This window comes from Diadema antillarum, unplaced genomic scaffold, assembly GCF_040938485.1.
Source record: "Diadema antillarum isolate AM-2024a unplaced genomic scaffold, OU_Dant_1.0 scf00000141, whole genome shotgun sequence".
In the NCBI taxonomy this organism is placed as follows: Eukaryota; Metazoa; Echinodermata; class Echinoidea; order Diadematoida; family Diadematidae; genus Diadema; species Diadema antillarum.
In genome coordinates this window covers 4,478,042-4,500,250 of record NW_027271030.1, presented here as the reverse complement: position 1 = coordinate 4,500,250, position 22,209 = coordinate 4,478,042, and the positions used below count along the sequence as shown (strand labels likewise).

Genomic DNA, 22,209 nt, shown 5'->3' with positions numbered 1-22,209 from the left:
GAAGAAATCTTCAACAAAAAAATACCTCTTTATACAGACAGAGCGTGTTGTACAAGTTGTAACTACATGTGCAGCCAAGACCGGGGCAAGTTTGTCCCATGAGCTATCCCATAATGCATCTAAAACGCTGCTCTGCGCACTGCACCTACGTATTGGCGATACCCTCAATTAAATGGAAGTAGAGTCTAGTCAATCATAAAAGTCCATGGGCATACTGAATAGTGCAACTATAGTGCACATTTTTTTCATGACCTCCATTAAAAAAAGCCAAAACAAAACAAAAACAGAAAAATCATGTCCTAGAATAAACTATTAAGAGATAAATGTGTGTGAGTGTGCACTATGGGAACCTCAAATATTCTAATACACAGCCCGTTGCTGTATACAACTTAACAAGTGTTGCACTGCGTCTGGTCGGGCTACAAATACTCGAGCGATCACATTAGAGAATTAAGACTAAATGTATTTTTTTCTCAGTCTCTCATTTGAAATAGATGTTGATTCAGTGACTTATAACATGTTAAGACTCCAATATTCTGTCAGACATGAGACTTGCTTTGCCATGTTCTGAAATGAAATACTTGGGCCTACTCGACATAAATTTACTCCTATTTGTATTGAACAGAATAATTTCTGAATACTTGATTCATAAATTCTAAAGGATATATATCTTATTCTTCCAGAGCAACTCAACAGGTCAGAGGTCACATGCAACAAGCGAGGATGAGCGCAGGCGGCGTTTGATGGCAAGGAATCTCCCTCAACGACAGCCGATACCTGGTGTCAAACATGTGATACTGGTTGCTTCGGGCAAAGGTGGAGTCGGGAAATCAACGACAGCAGGTACCAATGTTGAGATTTTCAGAAATAGGAAAAATTCTCAATACTAAACAAAGTTTACTGATGTCAGATTCTTTGACCATATACCCTGTAGATTATTTATTTTTTGGGGAAAATATTATGAATCTGATTTGAATGTCTGAAATCAAATCAAGTGATCAGTAAACAAATGACATTTAAAAGAATTAGTCACTGAAATGGGATCTCAGAGATATTAACCAATGCAGGATTGTTGAAATACAGTGTCATGTATCATAGAAAAATGATAATTAAAATAATAATTTCTATATCTTCAATGTTAGCACCGTTAGTTCATTTCTGTTTGTTTATTTGGACAAAATATGTTATCAATATTGTGATTAGTATCATATTATCTTCATACTTATCTGTTGTTGCATCTGCTCCTAAGATGTAACTTTACAATATGTTGTGTATTCTGACCCAGAACAAAAATCTGAATCCATTTGCTTCTTTGTGTTCCATGTTATAGTGATGAATGAAATAAACTTTTATTAGTGCATCTTTCTGTTGTGGGAATAGAAAAGAAAAATTGTTAGTGTAAAATTTGAGTTTTTTTTTAATCTGTGGGTGCATGGAGATGATTGTGTAGGACCATTATTTTGTAGTTGCTTACTTTGCTGTATAAGCCAGTTCGGAGATGACAAATGACCTTTCATTTTTCTCAATTGGTTAGGCACTTCACTTAATTCAAAGCAACATAATGCAGCAGCTTGCCCAACATAGCAATTTATGGAACTCATATTCTAACAAAGAATGAACCTGTGTAGATGAAGTGCCCAGAATGGTTCGTCAATCAACACTTTGGGAAGCATCTATTTAATTGTGCTGTTTTGACTACATTGACAAAGCTTTTTCTGTTAACATTGTCAAATACCAGGCTTGCTGTCAGGTGGATGTACTGGCAGGCACCATTTATAGGGATCCATGAATAATCATAGCATTAAAGGATGTTTATCTCAGTGAAATTAAAGGGAACACAAACCCAAAGAGCAATGTGGATCGAGTAAAAGCAGTAACATTAGTAGAACACATCAGTGAAAGTTTGAGGAAAATCGGACAATCGATGCAAAAGTTATGAATTTTTAAAGTTTTGGTGTTGGAACCGCTGGATGAGGAGACTACTAGAGGTTATGACGTATGAGGGGACAATAATATAAAGAAAATATAAACGGAATTCCACAAAAATTCACTTTTCTAGCAAAATGAAAGAGTACTTGAATAGCCGCTCTTAGAAAGCAGGGGGAATAAGTGCTACCCCTAACACAATTATGTCAGTATCAAGTTGATGGAATATGTAATTTTCATGAAAAATGAATTTTTATTGAATTCCTTATATTTTCTTTATATTGTAGTCCACTCATACGTCATAACCTCTAGTAGTCTCCTTACCCAGCAGTTCCAACACCAAAACTTTAAAAATTCATAACTTTTGCATCGATTGCCCAATTTTCCTCAAACTTTCACTGATGTGTTCTACTAATATTACTGCTTTCACTCAATCCACATTGCTCTTTGGGTTTACGTTCCCTTTAATAACCAACCTGTCTCTCGGTACAAATGACCTTTTTCTGCTCATGCTCAAACTGGAACCCTGAACTGGCTTATTTTTGGTTTGTCTACTCTCTCTTCGCTGTCTGTCTAGACCTTGTATTAATTTGCATTGATTTGCTTTTCAGCATTACCTTGCAGTCTGACATTAATTCATGATACTAGTATTCAGTTATCACCTCCATGATCATTACTTCAGATACCTTTCCTCTTCTTCAGTTTTGTCACCTTCATTCTTTCTCTATTCAGTGGTGTTCATTCATTCCATCCCACACCTGATTCTTTAGTTGAGCCCAGACAGCTCCCATTCTTACGTAAATCACCCCCTCCTGCTTCCATCATCTCATGCTTCTCTTTATCTATTGGTTGATTTATTGAATTGGACTCCTCCATTTATTGAAGTCCTCTGTTCCATTTATTTCTATTGGTTGCTATAAGATAATTAAAGTATATGTAAATATTGTTTATATGTAAATCATATGTTCATCAAAGTTTTCTGAGGGCGAGTTGTCCTCAGAATAAGTCAGAGCATTACCAGCCTTCATTGCGTTTGGTTCACCTTATTTGCGTCATCTCAGTTCTCAACATAATTCATCTCCCTAATTTTTACAAGTACATTTTGTTACAAGATTGAGAGCAATTGTTCATATTTTCACATATATTTTGAACACTACAACTGGTGGCCTTAACGCTATTTCGACACGCTACAACTGGTGGCAGTGGTAGTCGTACTTTCCATGCCTGGTTATTTCATCCGTCTTCAGTTTTTGTTCTCAATATTTTCTACTTTGGGAGATGATTTTTATCACTGAGCTCCAAGTTTGCTATGTTGGCCACAGTTATGCTATTCCAGCCTCTCTTCTGCTGCTCCTTCGGTGAGTGAATGACGCTGAGTGTAATTGTACCAATTGTTACAAGATCAAGAGCATTTGTTCATAATTTCACATATATATTTTGAACACTACAACTGGTGGCCTTAACGCTATTTCGACACGCTACAATTTACATCGTATTTGTTTTGTTTCATTTGCTACAGTGAATCTTGCTCTTGGCATTGCTGATGTGGAAAAGGTAGAGAAATGGTTATTTATGGCAGTAACATCTCGGAATCAGTGAAAACCCACACAGTTTTGTGATACACTGTATTCTGTCTTTGGATTGTTTTTGATAATCCTGAAAGTGATAAAACAATTTAAAATCTCCAGATTCTAACTTGACTCCAATGTTAGTATTTGATTCTTTGTTGAAGGTGCTAAGTAAACTGCATGTATCACAAAGAGTGCACCACATTTGACATGAAATCGCTTCTACATTGTATGTGATTTCTTTTTCCAAGGATAAGTATTTTAATGCTGTGGCTTACAGCATTTAATCTTTGCATATTTTCTTCTTTTTTTCCCAACAAAATGGTTCTTTGTTGAGAGACATAATGAATTAGCTTACGTTGTGTGTTACAAACCTTTATAAAATGACCTCTGTCCATAGAGGTCATAGGTCAACATTTATTTTCTGTATGCACTTTAATCTACTCTTTCCTTGTATGTTTCCGTACATATTTGAAAGGCGAGGCATCATAATTTTCAGTTGTAATGCTGCAGTATTCTGAATAATGACCAATACTTGGTATTCATAGTGCCATTACCTAATCATCATGGATGTATTCATATGGAGTAATTTTCAGAAAAACATGGTCTTGAATGTCTTCATTTTTGTAATCCCCAAGTGTTCACTTTCTTCACGACTTCTTTGCAGGATGCCAGTGTCGGCCTCCTTGATGCTGATGTCTTTGGACCTTCTATTCCAAGGATGATGAACCTCCAGGGAAAAGAGCCAGATGTTGATGACAGTTAGTATTTCAAAACACTGCAGATGAAAGTGCCTTCACACCATGTGGCTTGGGATGTGGATTTGATGCCGTGTATGCAAGTTTTAGATACATGTATGATATACGATATACCTGATGATTTTTATGTTGATGACATTTACTGGTACTTGATGATTTTTGTTGTCAACACATATACCATTTACAATCATACAAATTGCATTTGAAGAAATACTTGTAAAACAGTAGAATTGATATCACAAACATTAATTATGATATATCTGATACGAATTTGTCATGTTCTCATACCATTTACTGATCTGTAGCCTGTATTTCATATCATGTGAAACAATGAAATAGGTGGATCCCCTTTGTGTGCTGATAAGCTGTTCATTTCCAACATTGTTGCGTTCTCTGTCTTTGTGAACTTAAAATCTAGGACAGAAGTGCAGCATTTGATGTCACATCACACTCCAGTGTGCACTCAAGCAAGCACAAATGGTACCAGAACATCAGTATAATATCAAAATGTCTGAAAATAAATAAGGCAATAACTGTTTCCAGTTTAAAAAACAACAACAACAACAACAAAATATATATAATGCTATAAGGTTAAATCACAGACTAGGATAGTGTGGGTAATTCTTTGAAGTTCCGGGAGAAAGGTTGGAGGACGATTTGAATGAGGAGTGTGTAATTGCTGAATAAAAGTTCCTATTTATTCTGATACTGATAGGATAATCTGTCATTGTTCTTTTGTTGTCTGTAGAAAATCTGCTCATCCCACTGAAGAACTTTGGTATATCATGGTAAGAAGACTCTGTTTTTAGCTCACCTGAGCCAAAGGCTCAAGTGAGCTATTGCGATCGCCCTTCGTCCGGCGTCCGTCGTGCGTCGTGCGTCGTGCGTCGTGCGTCGTCCGTCGTCCGTCGTCCGTCGTGCGTCGTCCGTCGTGCGTCGTGCGTAAACTCTTTACATTTTCATCTTCTTCTTGAAAACCCCATGACCGATTTTCATCAAACTTGGCAGGTAGCATCCCTAGGGGGTTAGGAACTCAATTTGTTAAAATGGGCACCATGCCCCACCCAGGGGGCCCCCAGGGGGGCCCAAACCCCCCAAAATTAAGGAATCTGTAAAAATCTTCTTCTCTAGAACCAGAAGTGATAGAGCTAAGTTAATACTATGAGTTAGTACATTGATGACTGTAGTTTCAAGTTTGTTCATGGCAGAATCAGGGGTGCCCCCCTTGGGACCCAGGGGAGGGGGGTGGGGAAGGGTTGTAATGGGGCCTAAATTGTACATTTTCATCTTCTTCTTGAGAACTCCATGACCCATTTTCACCAAACTTGGCAGGTAGCATCCCTAGGGGGTTAGGAACTCCATTTGTTAAAATGGGCACCATGACCCACCCAGGGGGCCCCCAGGGGGCCCAAACCCCCCAAAATTAAGGAATCCGCAAAAATCTTCTTCTCTAGAACCAGAAGTGATAGAGCTAGGTTAATACTATGAGTTAGCACATTGATGACTGTAGTTTCAAGTTTGTTCATGGCAGAATCAGGGGTGCCCCCCTTGGGACCCAGGGGGGGGGGGGGGGGGTGAGGAGGGGTCCTAATGGGGCCTAAATTGTACATTTTTATCTTCTTCTTGAGAACCCCATGACCCATTTTCACCAAACTTGGCAGGTAGCATCCCTAGGGGGTTAGGATCTCAATTTGTTAAAATGGGCACCATGCCCCGCCCAGGGGGCCCCCAGGGGGCCCAAACCCCCCAAATGAAGGAATCTGTAAAAATCTTCTTCTCTAGAACCAGAAGTGATAGAGCTAAGTTAATACTATGAGTTAGTACATTGATGACTGTAGTTTCAAGTTTGTTCATGGCAGAATCAGGAGTGCCCCCCTTGGGACCCAGGGGAGGGGGGTGGGGAAGGGTTGTAATGGGGCCTAAATTGTACATTTTCATCTTCTTCTTGAGAACTCCATGACCCATTTTCACCAAACTTGGCAGGTAGCATCCCTAGGGGGTTAGGAACTCCATTTGTTAAAATGGGCACCATGACCCACCCAGGGGGCCCCCAGGGGGCCCAAACCCCCCAAAATTAAGGAATCCGCAAAAATCTTCTCTAGAACCAGAAGTGATAGAGCTAGGTTAATACTATGAGTTAGCACATTGATGACTGTAGTTTCAAGTTTGTTCATGGCAGAATCAGGGGTGCCCCCCTTGGGACCCGGGGGGGGGGGGGGGGGGGGGGGGGGGGGGTGAGGAGGGGTCCTAATGGGGCCTAAATTGTACATTTTTATCTTCTTCTTGAGAACCCCATGACCCATTTTCACCAAACTTGGCAGGTAGCATCCCTAGGGGGTTAGGATCTCAATTTGTTAACATGGGCACCATGCCCCGCCCAGGATGCCCCCAGGGGGCCCAAACCCCCCAAATGAAGGAATCTTTAAAAATCTTCTCTAGAATCAGAAGTTATAGAGCTGAGATAATACTACTGTATGAGTGAGTACATTAATGACTGTAGTTTCAAGTTTGTTCATAGGAGATCCAGGGGTGCCCCTCTTGGGGGTAGGGGGGGGTGGTTGGAAGGGTCCAAATGGGGGCCTGAATTGTACATTTTCATCTTCCTGAAAACCTCATGATGGATTTTTGTCAAACTTGGCAGGTAGCATCCCTAGGTGGTCAGGATCTCAATTTATCAAACTGGGCACCATGCCCCACCCAGAGGGCCCCAGGGGGCCCCAATTCCCCCAAATTAAGGAATCTTGAAAAAATTGGGCCCTTATTGTACATTTTCATCTTCCACTTGAGAATGCCTCATCAAATTTTGGTAGAGCTGTGAATAATTTAGATTAGTGACTGCGTGAAAGGTGAACTTGCGATACTCAGGTGAGCGCTAGACCCACGGGTCTCTTGTTCATTAAAATTTCTCATTCTACTTCTAACCCAAGCAAACTGCCAAAGAGTCAGACTCCAGACATTTGTCTGTCCCATCTCTGAATTGTTTTCTTCTTTATTTGTGACACCATATATGATGGATGTTTGCAATGTTACGTATTGGCCTTGCATGAAACCAGGTATTTTCTTGTTGGAAAGAGTTCCTTATGTCCCCCCCCCCCCCCCCCACTAATTTGCACAAAATAAACAAATTACAATTTTTTAAAAATAATAAACTAAATAAAGGTTATCCTAGGGTTATGTCTCAAAAGGAAGTCTTCCCACAAATGGCATAACCTTTATTTAGTTTATTATTAGTAAGAAAAAATGTAATTTAGTGGGGGGGGGGGGACATAAGGAACTCTTTCCCTCTTGTTCAATGAAAAATATGTAATGTGACGCTTACAATTTATTTGTAAATCATATTCTAAGTTCTTATTGTGTATAATGTCATTTATACTTCATAAAATTGCCTTAAAAATTGTAAGAAGTGGATACCATCAACCAAGTAGTAACATGTACGAAGAACATCACATAATTATGCAAATGTATGTAATCAGTAAATCACTAACCGGAAGTTTTGTATTTTTTTCTCATAGTATGTCAATGGGCTTCCTTGTGGATGAAAAGTCACCTGTAGTGTGGAGAGGCCTTATGGTGATGTCAGCTATACAGAGACTGGTCAAACAGGTGAGTACTACAAAAAGATAGTAAGAATATCATATCTGCTATCTTTTTTTTTCTTTTTCCATCCTTTTTTTTTTTTTAACTGATGGTTCCAATTCAAAGCACACATAGCTATAATGTCCCATTTATGTTTTTTGTGATAGATTGTTTGCTCTCAAACTGTCCAGGGCAAGCCTTTTGTTGCCCCAAAGGATGATGGTCGTTGATGATAGACCACTTCCTGTATATTGAAGAATGATGTTCACTCACAAGGTTTTATCAAGAGTCCCTCACAATAGAGCTTTTTGTCTTTGCTGTGAGCAAGAACACACTCTCCTCTACAGCAGCCATTTTTTTCTTGTAGGTGGCATGGGCTCCACTGGACTACCTTGTGATTGATATGCCACCGGGGACTGGGGATACTCAGCTGTCGATATCTCAACTCATCACCATCGCAGGTATGTACATATTTTCCCCACTGGTGACAGTACAGTACTTTGCTTAAGTGATGCCAGTGCGTGACTTCACTTCATTTGTGACTGTACATCATTCGTTTCGTTGGTGAAGTTACTTTAAAGGGATGCAGTCCTCACGAAATTTAAAAAAATATGTTGTTGTTGGTACCTCCAATGAACTACTTTCATCAAAAACAAACTTTCAAATCACCAAATAAGCTCGTACATTTCGGTTAAAAAAGTGTGACTCTGCAAATGAGCAAGTCTTGGCGGAGAGTCATACGTCATTGATGCACAACTCTTTCCAGCGGTGTTCTGCTCATCATCCCTAGTTATTTATAAATACATGTTTACTATTTATTTTTATATTAATTGTATATATAAATAAGCTTGAAATATTTTGTTTGAAATAATAAAACCACATATTGTCACATTTTATGAAAAAGTCAGATATGATCATTTTCAACACTTCAATTGGTTTTCTGAGGCACGGCTGTCAACTTGAGAGTAGGGCATCAATGACGTTGCACCTTTTGGCAGGCTCTTACACGATCGCTTGCAGGAATTATTTTTTAAAAATCGCGTACGGAGACAATTTTCGATGTCCACGCGTATAAATTGGTGAAAGGTTATATTTTTTACTCTTCTTCATTATCAGTACAGTGAAAATATCAGGACTGCTTCCCTTTAAGCAGGGAGGTGGGAAACCCTCCCTGCTCTAAGTCTAATTATAACAGTGCTTCATACATTAGCAAGTTATTCGGGTACATTCTGCATTTCTTTCGAATAACAAGTACATGTCTAGGTATCCTGTAGAATATCAAGTCTTCATTCTGGCAAATTCCATGCACTGATGGATGGTTATATAATTGTGACAAACTGTACTGACTCAGTTATGTCATATTTTTAGATATCATACTCCCTTAAAAGAGCATGGTTTGTGAGTGTGTGTGTGTGTGTGTGTGTGTGTGTGTGTGTGTGTGTGTGTGTGTGTGTGTGTGTTTGTCTCTCTATCTCACCCTTGACTGACCCAGACAGACCTTTTTCTGAAACCTTCTACCAGGGAGATGTTCCAGAGATGGAGTGGCAACTCTTCGTAATTCATGCAAACACATGTTTGGGTTCAAGGCGTTACAATGGGATGTCTAGCATTCCACTACGCTTTGAAGTCATGCTCGGCACAGCTCTAGTTGCGAGACGAAGTTCAGAGAAGAAGAGCGCACTTCACCTTTCGTTGAATTACCAGCTTTATTTCACAGTAAAATTTAAGTGAAATACTTGAATTGATTTAGAATAGTTTAGGAAAGAATTCAGTATTATAAACATGTACTTCTAGTTTCTTAGTAATGCGCAAATCGAAATGAAATGAAAATTAGGTCCTCTTAAAAACCTAATTATTTTTCTATAATGCGCACATTTCCGCATGTTAGTTTTCTATATTTCAATCTGGTATATTTTGATCTTTCAAATAAAGTACTCTAGTAAAGCATGTTCCAGCGTGCTTTTGAACTATTTGCTGTTAAAATTGTCAGTTTTACACTGCATTTTGATTTGCTGCTCCAATTCAAGGCACACAAATTCATTGTTGTCATCACATTGAAAGAGAGAGCGAATTGCAGTAGGGGCAAGTATTTCTAGATGCGAGAGCGCTAGTCCCGATTATTGATGCTCTCTTTTGTCAAAGCACATGGGTAACACCTGTAGTTGAACGCATAACTTCTTGGCGGTGCCGCGCATGACTTCAAAGGAGAGCAGTAGTTGTCTCTCCTTCTCTGCACCTCCCTGCTTCTACTGTCAGGTGCAGTGATAGTGCTTTATACATTAGCAAATTATTTTGGTACATTCTGCATTCCTTTCGAATAACAAGTGAATGTCAAGATATCCTGTAGAATATCAAGTCTTCATTCTGGCAAATTCCATGCACTGATGGATGGTTATATAATTGTGACAAACTGTACTGACTCAATTATGTCATATTTTTAGATATCATACTCCCTTAAAAGAGCATGGTTTGTGACTGTGTGTGTGTGTGTGTGTGTGTGTGTGTGTGTGTGTGTGTGTTTTGTTTGTCTCTCTCTGTCACCTTTGACCGACCCAGACATACCTTTTCTGAAACCTTCTACTATCAGGTGCAGTGATAGTGTCCACTCCTCAAGACATTGCGTTACTAGATGCACGAAAAGGAGCAGAGATGTTCAAGAAAGTAGATGTTCCGGTAAGATTTTGTGTCTGAAAACAATGCAAGATTATATCTCATTGACATATCATACTAATGTTTGCTTTGATCTGGTATGCTAGAATATTTCGTCCAGACTTTACCAACATGACTCTCTTGGTCTATCTGCATTTCTATTGTGGTAGTGTATGTTGTGTGTCATCTGGATGTAAATAGTATTGTCTTGTGTTTGATGACCATTGAAACAACACTTGCTGGATATGTTTCAGCTGGTGGCATTTCAAGCACAAAGCTACTTGGCTTTATGGTTACCAGTTGAGTTGACAATGATTTTTGTACCTGTTTATATTACCATCACAGGTTGCTGTGGTGTTACAGTTGTTTCCTGTCCACATAACATAATGGTTTATCTTCACCAACAACTTATATTCGAGTCTATTTATTTGCTTCAATCTTTTTTCTTTTCGTTGCAAATTGAGTCAACAATTTTTGTATTGTGACAAAGTTTTCGTGTAATAATAAAATAAGCCATTGGCTGTCCCTTCAAGTGTTTTGGAGCAGTTGCGGAGGTTGTCATTGTTCAAAACAAATGGAAGTAGGGAATATTTCTACCTATAGATTATGAAATGTTTGTGAACTTGGCTCTTTTTACTCACATTGGCAGGTGCTGGGTATTGTGCAGAACATGAGTGTGTTCCAGTGCCCCAAGTGTGGTCATGAGACGCACATCTTTGGGCAGGATGGGGTCAAGGGCGTTGCCAGGGAGATGGGACTGGACGTCTTGGGTAAGAATGTTTGACCCCTCTGTCAGAAAACTCTCCATGTTCGAAATGAGTGCTATCATCTGTTCTGTCAAGCTCTAGAAATAACAGTATTGCTGGAAATATTAAAGCTAGGATTCCTGCAGTTACAGTGGACTCCTGTTATAACAAAGTCCTCGGGACCAACAGGTTTTTTTTTTTCGTTATATCGAAATTTCATTATAACCGAACAAATAAGCAGTAAGAATAGGTAGAAAGGATAATGTTGCAACTTGAATTGTGAATTTGTTGTAACTGGAATTTTGTTATAAACATGTTCGTTATAACGGGAGTGCACTGTAGTGTATTTCACCTCAAGCAAAGGCCCATTATGAAAAGGGTCAACCAACAGACTGCATGCCATTGTCAGAATGTGTCTTTCACAGGTCAGTTTTAGTAAGAAATAAAAGTGTGTTAATTGTGGTTAACTGCCGAAAGAAAAGAGTGACAAGGCTGCTTTTTCCCTTGCACACATAAAATACATTGTAGATAAAGGACGTGTGTTCTTTGTGGTTTGCGCCAGGTGGCTAGTAGTTTTCACCAAATGGTATGGATGCAATACATAGTTCCGTAGAAATGCTCGAGTGATTATGAACTTAGATGAGTTCAAAGATAAGAGTGAAAGTTTGGTAAATAACAGATCAAATTTTTTTCGTGGGGGGAGGGGGTTGTCAATATGAATCAGTTGTTGTGTAAAGTGTCAGTTTGTTTTATTTCTTTTCTTTATGTCTCCCTGTAAAGTTGTAAAGCTGTAAAATTTGATGTAAACCAAATATGGTTAGTCTTCAGACTTTTATTTGGTATTTTTTAATAAAACCGAAATTGAATTGAATTGAAAAAAAAAATAAAAGTCACAAATACACAGTCCTGTATTTTTGCCCATCCCTGTCATCTGCCCCTTTTACCCTTGACTCAAGAAACATTAGCTAGAAATACTGACTACTTCTGTGTAGACAATTGTCTTTAGTAATAAATGCAGGTTGAACAAATGCATGGTGTCAGACAAAAGTGAGAGTAACTCTAGCTCAGTATGATAAGTCTATTATTTATGAGAACAATTTTCAAGTTCTGACTCGACAGGGACTGCACACTCGCTGGAAGAGGGAATGATTTAACACTCTCTGTCCCAGGGACTTTTGACAGTATGTACAATGCTATATAACACAGTTTATATAACACAGTGCGTATGTGGCGCATATCACTACCGTGGTGTCTCTATGCGCTTTAAGGGAGAGGATGAAAGTAGAAAGAGGAAATGTAGTGTACAATGTGTATACCATAAATGCAAAACCAAACTCATAATACTTTTTGAACAGAAATGTCTTGAGAGCAGTTTTAAACTTTAACACTGTGGGAGCTATGGGGGTTTTCTGTGCCAATTGGCACTCAAAGCACGCAAAGGGTGTAGCAAGTTCACACACTTTGTTTAATTTTTATTTTTCCTTCAGGAGATGTTCCTCTTCACATAGACATCCGTGAAACATCGGACAGCGGGAAGCCCATAGTAGTCTCTGCACCAGGCAGTCCTCAATCTCTGGCCTACAAAGCCATTGCCACAGAAGTGCTCCAGAGAGTTGAAGGCAAATCAGACAGGTGACAAGGGCGAAGTTCGAGCAGATCGGTAAATATTTTGATGAGGGTCAGTCATGGCAGAGGACATAGCTTATAAGGTGCTGTTGGAAACCTCGTCTGGAGCTGCGAACTGCCTGGAAGTTGAAAGTTCCGTTCCGACGCCCGTGCAACGGACGACGGTCATCACACAGACTACTGAATCACGTTGACGTTAACGGCAGGAACGTGCAAGCGTGAGCGATGATCTTGAAAACATGCTACCCCTTTCATTTGTTTGTTTGTATGACATGGTTACACTGTCATGATGCTGCTGATACAGTGAGTGTCACATTGATAGTGATTAACCTCTCCCCAATTCTCATGGTCAAATGTCCGGGTATTTAGTGGTGGCTGGAGTGATAACAAACCCGAACAGTGCATGATCAGCACATTTTTATAGATGAAATTATATACTTTTCTTCCATGATTGGCTTTTGAAATTCTGTGAAACTGTCAGATGCGGTCCACCGTAACATTTCTGATAGCCACAGGAAATGTCATTGATAAGTTAGGTAAAAGAATGGTAGATCAAAGATTTTAAAACACTGACACCTTGTTGTCTGTACTGCCACATATATTTGTATACTGTATACATGTGCATTCTCAGCATTCACACTGATTCTCATTTCAGCTCCGCACATGTACTGAACAAGCGAGCTATTTGTTTTCACTCCAATTACATTGTATACTAAATATGACATATACCCGATCATGAGAACTATAGAATGGCGAAGAAGAGCAGTAACAGAGAATATTTCTTTGATGTCATCCATGCTTCTTTAGAAATCATTGTTTTTGGTGCTAACTGTGCTACTGAATGCTATAGAAATGATTCAAATTTATTCTGTTGTACTGTTAAGCTTGTGGTGCAATATTGCTTCGACTTGTCAACACCACTTTTCAGAGTGATGATTACTGAATATCAGTAAGTCAGGTCCAATAAAACTGTGAAATGGCTATAAGAAGGTAGAAAAATCAAAATCAAGACTTATATCGATGTAGGACAATGATGACTTTCATGGTACCTGTGCTCGCTAGAATAGATGTAGTCCATATCGAGCGAGTTCCAGTTACCACCAGAGTCGTCTTGCCCATAAAGAAAAGCAATCTGCACACAGACTCTCGACCAAACTCTTCTAGCCATAGTCATGGACTAATAAAGTAGTGCTTGTGTCAGTGTTACAGTACGCGCAGTGAGAAACGCCTCCATCAATTTCGTTTTGCAATGAAAGTTCGTTATCAAATCAGTAGCAACGAAATCTGGACCAAATTTGGACCAATTTCGTCCATAAACTTTTGCCAACGATTCTGACGCTTTTCGGACGCAATTTCATCCACATCTGCCCACGCAATTCCGTTCGGCAAATGCGTTGCTCGTTCGGAAAAAGCGTGTTTGTAGCTCGGCAATTTTGTCCAAATTTCATTAGAAGTGTCCAAGGCGCACATGCGCCGGCCGCAGCCGAGTCGCTGCAAAATGATCACACACTTTCTGTCACAAGAATCAACAAGTAGCGATTGGAATGAGAACAGCAGACAGGCGTGGAATTCACCAGATACACATGATAATATTAATATGGTAACATGTATACATATATCGATGTCGTTTTATTGAAGCAATTTCATTTCCTGTTGGTTCGTAAACATAATTTGTAAAAGCTTCAGTTTCCCTTACCCTGTAAGTACGGTACTGTTATCAGGTTGTTCACTCCTGGTTTGATCTCAATTAATGGACCTTCTGTGTTTTCACAGATTGCTCATCGAGTGAAGTGAGTTTGAGTGCTACACTTTCAACTATGAGTATGACCTTCTTCCCAACCAATCTCAGAACTGCCTCAGGACCTGTCCAAAGGTCAAGCAGGAGTTTACAAAGTTTCTTCTTGTTCCCATCATTCTGAAGAAAAGCCTTGAAATCAACTGGCTCTTAAGTGTTAGAGCCTTCAAGGAGTATTTTCCACTATATCTTTGCCAGAGCCACTCTTGGAATTGATAAGAGTTTTCCACACAACATACATCCTGCCAGTCTTTATTGAACAGATGTACAGCAATGTCATTGGCTTCATCCTTAAGCTGCTTTATGAGATCAGCTACAGTGCCCTTCTCGGTGACAAGCGAACGCTTCTTCACTTCTTTTGTCTTGTTTGATTTGGTGTGACAGGTATGGTTGACCATTTTCCAAACTTTCCATTCAACTTCCTCATGTGGCTCTTTGTCATGAAATATATCGTCCAGTTTGTGGATACCACAGTTGCCACACTTTCTTTCCAAACAGGTTGGCCTATGAAATGCTGATGCACTTGGCTTTGGACAGAGAGTTGCATTAGCAACGTCATACACTGTTCTCAATTTCACGTTGGCTAGTACCTCCAATTTTAGTTGCAGATTTTCGCAGTATTCGCAAAGACAGCCATGATATTTTGCCTGTCTCTTGGTGCTTACATGTTTAGGTCTGAGTGCATAGAAACTGGAAGAGCACACTTGTTGATCTGGATAGGTCTTGTTGTATTGTTCATGTAAAATGGCAATGGAGGTATCAATAATGCGTCTAGGCTTTCTGGTTTTTTTGCTTACAAGTCGCTTGTCTGGCATTTCTGACGAGTTAACTTCATAAAACTCATGAACCTGCTTTACGGTTTCCACGTTGACCTTTGGCCTTCCTTGCTTTGACAATTTCTTGTTTATCAATTTCTTGTTTACACCAAACCGCTTACAGGCCTGTCTTTGCAGACGGTATTTTTTCATGAGGTGAAGCGTCGATGCTAGAATTTTCCGACTTTTCTTTTCTTTTCTTCTTTGAGCCTTGATGACAGTCCTTTAGTGACTACCTCTTCAAGATTAGGCTGTCTCCTCGCTGTTTTGGTAAGTTTTACACCTGCTCCTGTAAAGGCTGCTTGTTTTGTAGGAGAAGCTTTGTTAAGAATGTCAACAATAGTACCAACAAAGTGTGATGTCTTGCTGGGTAAAGCATGTAATGCCCTTTTCAAGCTCTGTCGTCTAGCTGGGTTTGATCGTACATCGTTCCCTTCAGCATCTTTAAATTCTTTCATTTGGCGTTTTCTTGTCTCCATCTCTTTCATGCAGTTGGAGTTGCCTTTCTCTCTCTCTTATCTCCGCTTCCATTGCCCTGAGGTGCTCCTCGTCAGCTTTTAATTTCTTTTCTCTTTCCTGTAAGATGACATCTTTTTCACATTGCCGCTTCTGTGCGCATAATTCTCTTCTCCTCGCTTTAACTGCTTCATGTCTTTCGACTGAGTATGCTTCACGCTGCTTCCGTTTTTTGTTTCTTTCATACTCTTTTTTTTTATCAGCTTGTTTCCTCGTCACAGGAATGTGTGGCTTGTTCTTGTTCTCTTCCCTTTCTTTTTTCTTTTTCTCAGCAAATCTTCGCTGGCGGATTCTACTTTTCTCATTGTACTTCTTCTTTTTCTCTAGCCACTCTTCAGCTTCTTCTCTTTCCTCTGATTTGAGGTTTCTTTTTCTTAAAGTCTTTTCGGCCAATGCCATGTTTAGGCGGTACATCTGGCTGTACAACTTTCCACTTTGTTGCACTTTTTGGTATTTTTGGGGGTCATTTTGCTTCAGTTTATGTCTCCAACTTGTACTGGCACTTCTACTTTTTCTCTTTGTCTGACTGGCCCCACTTGATTGACCACTATCCTCTCGATTTTGGCATCGAATGCGGAGAGCAAAGGGCAGTTTGATTTTTTTTTTTAGTTTCTTTCACTTTGCTTTTGCACGGTGACCTTTTGCCTTTGCGTGGTGACCTTTTTGCTTCGCCTCTGCAGGCCACCCCTCTCTCTTTGAACTGGCGAGCCATCTTCAATAGTGAACCCTGTTAAATGAAAAAGAATTGACTTCATAAATCGTAATATGGTTTAAAGCATAATTTAAAAAAATATCAGGTGTGAAACAGAAATTTCAAAAAAGAGGAAACACTTGTCTGAGGGAGCGGCAAAAAAAAAAAAAAAAATCCCAGACTCAAAATCCGCGGAGAAATCTCATCCCTGTAAATATGGTAAATGAATAGTTAAATAAAAATGAAGTATAAAGGGATTGGTAGTGGTTATGATTTCATATTAAATTTGTTTAAGTGTTAATGAAGTGTTCTAGAAATAACCCTAAACTTTTGGTATCATAACATAATTTCAGCTATATATGTTTCCAGACAAAAATGTTCAAGTGTTTATAAAGAAAAGTGTTCCGTACATTTTCAGTGTCTGTAAAATTTATCAAAAGTGCTGGCAAATTCTGGAAAATTAAGCTCAAAAAATCAAGGGGGATAACCCCCTCCCATGAGGGGGTGGGCATTGGCGGCGGAAGCAAAAAAATTTAGGGGGGGATGCGGCGGAAAAAAATTTGACAAGCAAAAAAAAAAGGTTATCAACCAAAATTAAGAGGGGGATCCAGGAAAAAAAAATTGCCCCCGATTGTTGTCTGTTGGGGGGGTCCAAAAAAAAAAAATTTTATCACCCAAAAAAATTTGGGGGGGGGGGGACGCAACCCCCCCCCCCCATCCCCCCCGCTTCCGCCGCCTATGGGGGTGGGTAAGGTAACACCACACCGGATCACTGCCTATGCAACCAAGAGTTAATTTCTGGACATTTAAAACTTCATGGTAGTCTCAAATATATTATCCTCTTAGGAATGCATAATTGATTCCCAAACCCGGTACTTAAAAAAAAAAATGGAAAATGTAGACCAGCATAAACTAAAGTTTTAGTGTCTATTCTCCATTTCACTTTCACCCAAACTTGCTTAGAATATTACACTTATCTTATTCAAAATCTTTGAAATGGTTAGGCCTACCTAATCAGAATTTATTAGATAGAGTACACTACTTGGGAAATATTTAGTAACAAAGTTCTTCATAAAACCACTACCCCAGCCAGGGAACTGGACACCGCGCCTGCCACCTTCCAACCCCAGAGTTCAGGGGATGATTCTGTGACTGAATGGGTCATATAGCTATGTTTCCAGCTGCTAAATTTGCCACTTTTTGACCAAGTATCCCTCTTTAAATCCACTTAAAAACACAAATATTATTTCTGAATCTCCTATGACACTTTGATGGTCAGATTTATCATTTTCAAGTGCCGAAAATTACCGCCAATATCGCAAGTTAAGACTTGAAAATACGAACTCACATACACAATACACCATTTAACACATGTGGGACTAACATGGCACGACGCATAAGGGACACTGCACTTCAAGGCGTCCCCATCGTCATGCTAACGTTGGGTGTACAGTGCTCCACAAATGACTAGTATTACGGCAATCTAAGCATAATATTGGATATGAAACGATACGGTATTTGCAAGTAGTAATTGCGACAGGTGTTGCTTGCAAAATTATGCCGCTACAATGAAAGACGGAGTGTTTTCATCGTCAATACTCGTACTTCGTTAGCGGGGACACGGTGAATATGGTTTCCCATTAACAGCAACATTGCATGTGTGAAGGTTTCACCACCCAGCACAAAACTGTCCCGATATTTTACGCTTTTCGTAATAATCGAAACAATAAAAATTCATAATTATAATGTTTAAAATCTACAGAAAATCGTGCTTACATTACTTTTGAGAGCTCGATGATGATTCCGGCGTAATTTGCAGTGAAAGTGCCACCGACGTTAGGGAGGGACACAGAGTACACATCGTGGTTTGTAGCGCGCTGAAAATATCTATTTTGATCGAGCCTGAGATATGACGTAGATCGGGCCTGAGATATGACGTAGGGTACATTTCGTTCATGAATTTAATTGGGAGTGTGCTTGGCGGAGTAATAAACTCATGACCGACGTTAGGATATCGAAGGGACACAATATGAACGCATCATCCAAGAAACTCAAGAAATTACGATGTATTGTACTTATTATACAAAAAAAATGTGATGAAAATTACATTTTCGTTCATTAATGCTAAAAAATGAAATATTTGCCGGCAAAAAACATGTTTTTGCTTAGTAATATTTCACCAAAGCAATACCTATCATACGTGAGGACGGGGACACCAACGCTTACGTCGTGAGGCTAAAAGTCCAATATTTTGGAAAGCAAATTAGCACCCGATTTGTGGAAAAGTTGCATAGCATTTTAAACAATAGTTGATAGACATTACTTCCAATAAAAATAAATTAAAAAAAAAGGACTTTTAAATACACAAACAATGTATTAAAATTTAATGTAAAAAATGTCACGCCGACATTAGGAAAAACCTAATGCAACAACCATACTTCTTGCTCGTGGCAAGCCAATTATAATTTTTTCCGTGCCCCAAAACTTGTATACGGACATTATGAAACACAGTACACACATACTACCTAAGGAAACTCAAATTAGTAGCATTGTAGTGAATAAAACATTGATATAAATGCAGGGACACCAAACACAGCCAATGGGTTCCTATTTTATGGAAATAGCCACATGTCGGTGGAAACTACCATATTTTGCCTGGAAGCAAGTCACAGACCTCCTTTCTGACATATGCATTGCATATGGCACTCTCATTGTGTGGGGTGAGGTCTACACAGTACATTAATGAGATCTTGTCCACAACCGCTTTCTTCTTGGGGCGTTGACGTGCCTGTCTTGCTATACTTTTTCTTGAAGATGCCAAATCCACGGTCTGGTAAGAATTTTGTGTGTCCAGCTAGGAGGAAGTTGAGAGTGATGGTCTAGTGAAGGTCCTTCAGTGTGCACCAGCACAAGTACCAAAGCAAGTCAGAACTTGTTCTTATTCTGTCCTGGGCAGTTGTCGCAATGTAGGCCCAGTTGCTTTTCTCCACCACCTGGCTTCCAGCCTATATCTCCAATGGTGTACGGTTGGTTGTGTATGTGAATGGGTTATAACAGATAAAAAGAGATATAAAAGGGTAAACATTTATGGCAATTTATGGATTTTAAATGCAGATGTCATGTCTGTACTGCCATGTTCATAGATTGGAACCACATAGCTTTCAGCCTTATCTCCAGTGGTGTGCGGTTGGTTGTGTTTTGTCTGGCTGGAGCTTTGGTAGACGCAGTTGATGATGTTGTCCAACATTAACATGGCTGTCTTGCTGTTCTTTTCCTTGAACAGGCCAAAGCCAAGGTCGGGTGAGAATTTTGTGTGGCCAGCCAAGAGGAAGTTGAGAGTGATGGTGTGGTGAAGACCCTTCAATGTGCGCTAGCACAAGTACCAAAGCAAGTCAGAACTTGTTCTTATTTTGTCCTGCGCAGTTGTCGCTATGTAGGCCCAGGTACTTTTCTCCAAGGCTATACACTGGAACCACCTGGCTTCCAGCCTACATCTCCAATGGTGTGCGGTTGGTTGTGTACACGAATGGGATATAACAGATAAAAAGACATATAGAAGGGTAAAAAGGCTAGCACAAGTACCAAAGCAAGTCAGAACTTGTTCTTGTTTTGTCCTGTGCAGTCGTCGCAATGAAGGTCCAGGTACTCTTCTCCAAGGTCATAGTTCTGAAGGAAGAAATGCAGTTAGGAGATGACTAAAATGGAGGCCCTTAGAAAGACAAATCTCCTCATCAATTAGGAATTTAAAGTGAGAACAAAGAATCAAACAAGTTAATGAGTATAGAGAAAGCTTGAATATTACAATTTCCACAAAGAAAGGTAATGTTGTGAATCCAATCTTGAGCTATGATGATCTTTTGCTAAAGTGTGTGTAAATTGCAACCTTCTCATAGAATATGAGACTAAGAGTAGTATTGTCATCAGAATAACATTTACAAGCAGAACATCTTTGGCAAGTCCTTTAAGACCCAATTCATGTTCTGGACTATTCTCAGAGAGTCAATCCTGGAATAGTAGCCACTAAAATGTGTGTGTGTGTGTGTGTGTGTGTGTGTTTTGTTTTGCTTTTGTTAATATCTAGCTCACAGCATAATGTACACATTGTTATTGTTAAAGATATAATATATAAATCAGATACATAAATATTAATTTTTATGCCTTTCCAGTAGATTTAAAAAGATTAAGATTCAACATAAACATCAATGTGTAACATCTCACCGGTTGGCCAACACCTTCTCCACTAACTTTAAACATGCCACACTTCTGATGTGTCAGAAAATACATAGGTTCAGGCTGTAGGAGGGGATGGGTATTGAATGAACTTGCTGTGCATTGTCAACTTAAAGCCCAAACAAAGTTGTGGTACGCCTGCAAAAGTTGTCAAATTTCATTCCCAAATGTGAACGTATGCCTAGGAAATGTGCGGAATAACGCTGTAATAACAATATATTCGATGGGTATCAATGAAAATGCAAAATATTATAAACCAAAAAGGTTCAGTCTCAGAACTTACCCGAATGGGGTCAGGCTAAACTCGGACTCGGGGATAACTCGGCCTCGCTTTGACGGCAGGTTGAGTTGTCTTGGTTGTCCCTCTGGATTGTACAGTGTTGCTGGAAAGAGCCCTCACTGACATTAACACTGGTCCTGTAGGAATAGATGTCCTCTACTATCCTCAATGATCTCCCCTTCCTTTTTCACTTTAATATTTCACTTGACCTCCTGCTGTGGCTGTCATGACTGTTGCTGCATCTCCTTGCCATCGTCCCCTGGCTATATCTCAGACTCCTTCTTGTAGATCACTGTTTTTTGCACATTCTCAAGGCTATTCATGACTGATACGGGTAAGTCTACCATTTCTCCCCCTCAAACCTGTGATGGTAGCTGTGTAGAACAGCTGCAGATTTGCAGATCCTGCATGTGTTTCTGCTTGGTCTTCATCCACATCAGCCGCATTCAACGTAGTACTGTTATAGAGGGGGCATCTGGTGCTGGTGGTAGGCTGGTTTGCTCTAAGGCTGTAGACATTTCTGCTTACCCATTCTCATCGTCTAGGCCGATGATGACTCCTCTCATTTCTTTTGATGGAGCTGATGTAGACTGGAATAAAACGTCAAAATGACCTTTTTCAATATTGATATAGTGGTTTAAGTAGGTTGAGTCATACAATTTGTACTAGTTCACATGAGGAGTAAAAATGTTTTCAAAATTTATAACTAATCATTATGAATTAGGATCATGACATACTAGACGTAGTAGTCTCGGATAATAATGCGTTCCTCTGTGCTTATTATAGAGTAACAAAGAAAAAAGAGCATGCATAAAATCTACATTAAGTCATCAAGAAAGTTGTATGGTATTAAAGTTATATAGGCTTACTGCTATATTAGGAGATTGAGATCAAGCTGTATCATCCATCTCATTCAATGTAATTTTTTTTTCAAAGTATTATCTTATCTAATCAAGGAATAAAATGTAGAATTAATTTCTGTAGTCTACACATTATGATGTCATTACTAATTTATATGTATCTGTAACCTAGA

At 39.4% G+C, this 22,209-nt stretch overlaps 1 protein-coding gene across 1 annotated transcript; it reads left to right on the top strand.

The window, feature by feature from the left end:
* Window positions 1-714: 714 nt before the first annotated feature.
* LOC139721307 (iron-sulfur cluster transfer protein NUBPL-like) lies at window positions 715-12,859 on the top strand. The gene is made up of 9 exons (XM_071632629.1): window positions 715-843; window positions 3,446-3,480; window positions 4,162-4,255; window positions 5,001-5,040; window positions 7,765-7,855; window positions 8,196-8,289; window positions 10,416-10,501; window positions 11,127-11,247; window positions 12,711-12,859. The coding sequence occupies exons 1-9, from the start codon at window positions 744-746 to the stop codon at window positions 12,857-12,859; spliced, it is 810 nt and encodes a 269-aa protein (XP_071488730.1). The 5' UTR covers window positions 715-743.
* The last annotated feature ends 9,350 nt before the right edge of the window (window positions 12,860-22,209 follow it).

What these genes read in the sequence shown, in the direction of transcription:
- LOC139721307 (XM_071632629.1), top strand. Translation starts at nt 744, where the DNA reads ATGGCAAGGAATCTCCCTCAACGACAGCCGATACCTGGTGTCAAACAT. An exon ending in CGGGAAATCAACGACAGCAG is followed by an intron (nt 844 to 3,445) that starts GTACCAATGTTG and finishes CATTTGCTACAG; the next exon opens with TGAATCTTGCTCTTGGCATT. An exon ending in AGAGCCAGATGTTGATGACA is followed by an intron (nt 4,256 to 5,000) that starts GTTAGTATTTCA and finishes TGTTGTCTGTAG; the next exon opens with AAAATCTGCTCATCCCACTG.